General features: G+C 59.2%; 1 protein-coding gene across 1 annotated transcript in view; it reads right to left on the bottom strand.

The window, feature by feature from the left end:
- Positions 1 to 99: 99 nt before the first annotated feature.
- Positions 100 to 732, bottom strand: part of ARHGAP32 (Rho GTPase activating protein 32) — a 1,117-nt gene continuing 484 nt past the window's right edge. Inside the window, exon 2 of the mRNA XM_010166834.2 lies at positions 100 to 693. Within this exon, the coding sequence (XP_010165136.2) occupies positions 102 to 693 (592 nt within the window). The 3' untranslated portion in view covers positions 100 to 101. The remainder of the gene's footprint in view (positions 694 to 732) is intronic.

The raw sequence follows: 732 nt of genomic DNA, 5'->3' as shown, positions 1-732 counted from the left end.
TGTTTGTGGGTTTTTTTTTTTTTCCATCACTGAAAAAATAAAACAGTCCACTGTCCAGCAGAGGCTGCTTAGACTCTATCCCTCCTTCCCCCCACACCAGCTCACTCAACGTGGACCTCTGTTTCAGGCCTCTGCAAACACAGCTCCGTCGGGAGGAAGGCTCCCTGGCCAAGGGCCGTGGCATAAGTTCTACTGTGCACGTGGGTAAAACTGGGGGGCACAAACCCCCCTCCTCCAGCATAGCCCCCTCTTTGGTGCTGAGGCATGGTATGGTAATCCTCCAAATTATCATACTGGGACACCACAGTCATCGTGCTTTGGCGTTTCCCGAGGGTTTGGTATGGGTAGAGGAGGGCAGAGTCCCTCTCCGTGCTTTCGGGGTGCTGCATTCTGAGGCTGTGGCTCCGTTCGGGCTTGGGGGGTGGTGCCATGGGAGAGGCAGCGTGCTCCTCGTCTTTATAGCAGTCTCTGGAGTGTTTCTCCATGGATGGGGTTGGCCTGGCTCGAGACCTCTCCAAATCCTGCCTGTCCTCTGCCAACCTCACCTCTTTGTGGTTCAGTCTCAGGGGCTCCTGGCTCGCCGGGATGTACTTCCCGCCCGAGTGCTGGTAAGCGATGGGCTCGGAGGGCTCTGGGCCACCTTTGGGCCTGTAGTCGGGGTAAGGGGGCCCGTTTTTGGGCTCGGAAGGTTGCCTGTGGCTCCCCCCCCCCCGCCCCTGGCGCCCGGGGGCG

This window comes from Antrostomus carolinensis, unplaced genomic scaffold (genome assembly GCF_000700745.2).
Source record: "Antrostomus carolinensis isolate BGI_N321 unplaced genomic scaffold, ASM70074v2 scaffold21994, whole genome shotgun sequence".
In the NCBI taxonomy this organism is placed as follows: domain Eukaryota; kingdom Metazoa; phylum Chordata; class Aves; order Caprimulgiformes; family Caprimulgidae; genus Antrostomus; species Antrostomus carolinensis.
The sequence above is the reverse complement of the archived record's forward strand: the minus strand, read 5'-3'. Positions and strand labels throughout refer to the sequence as shown.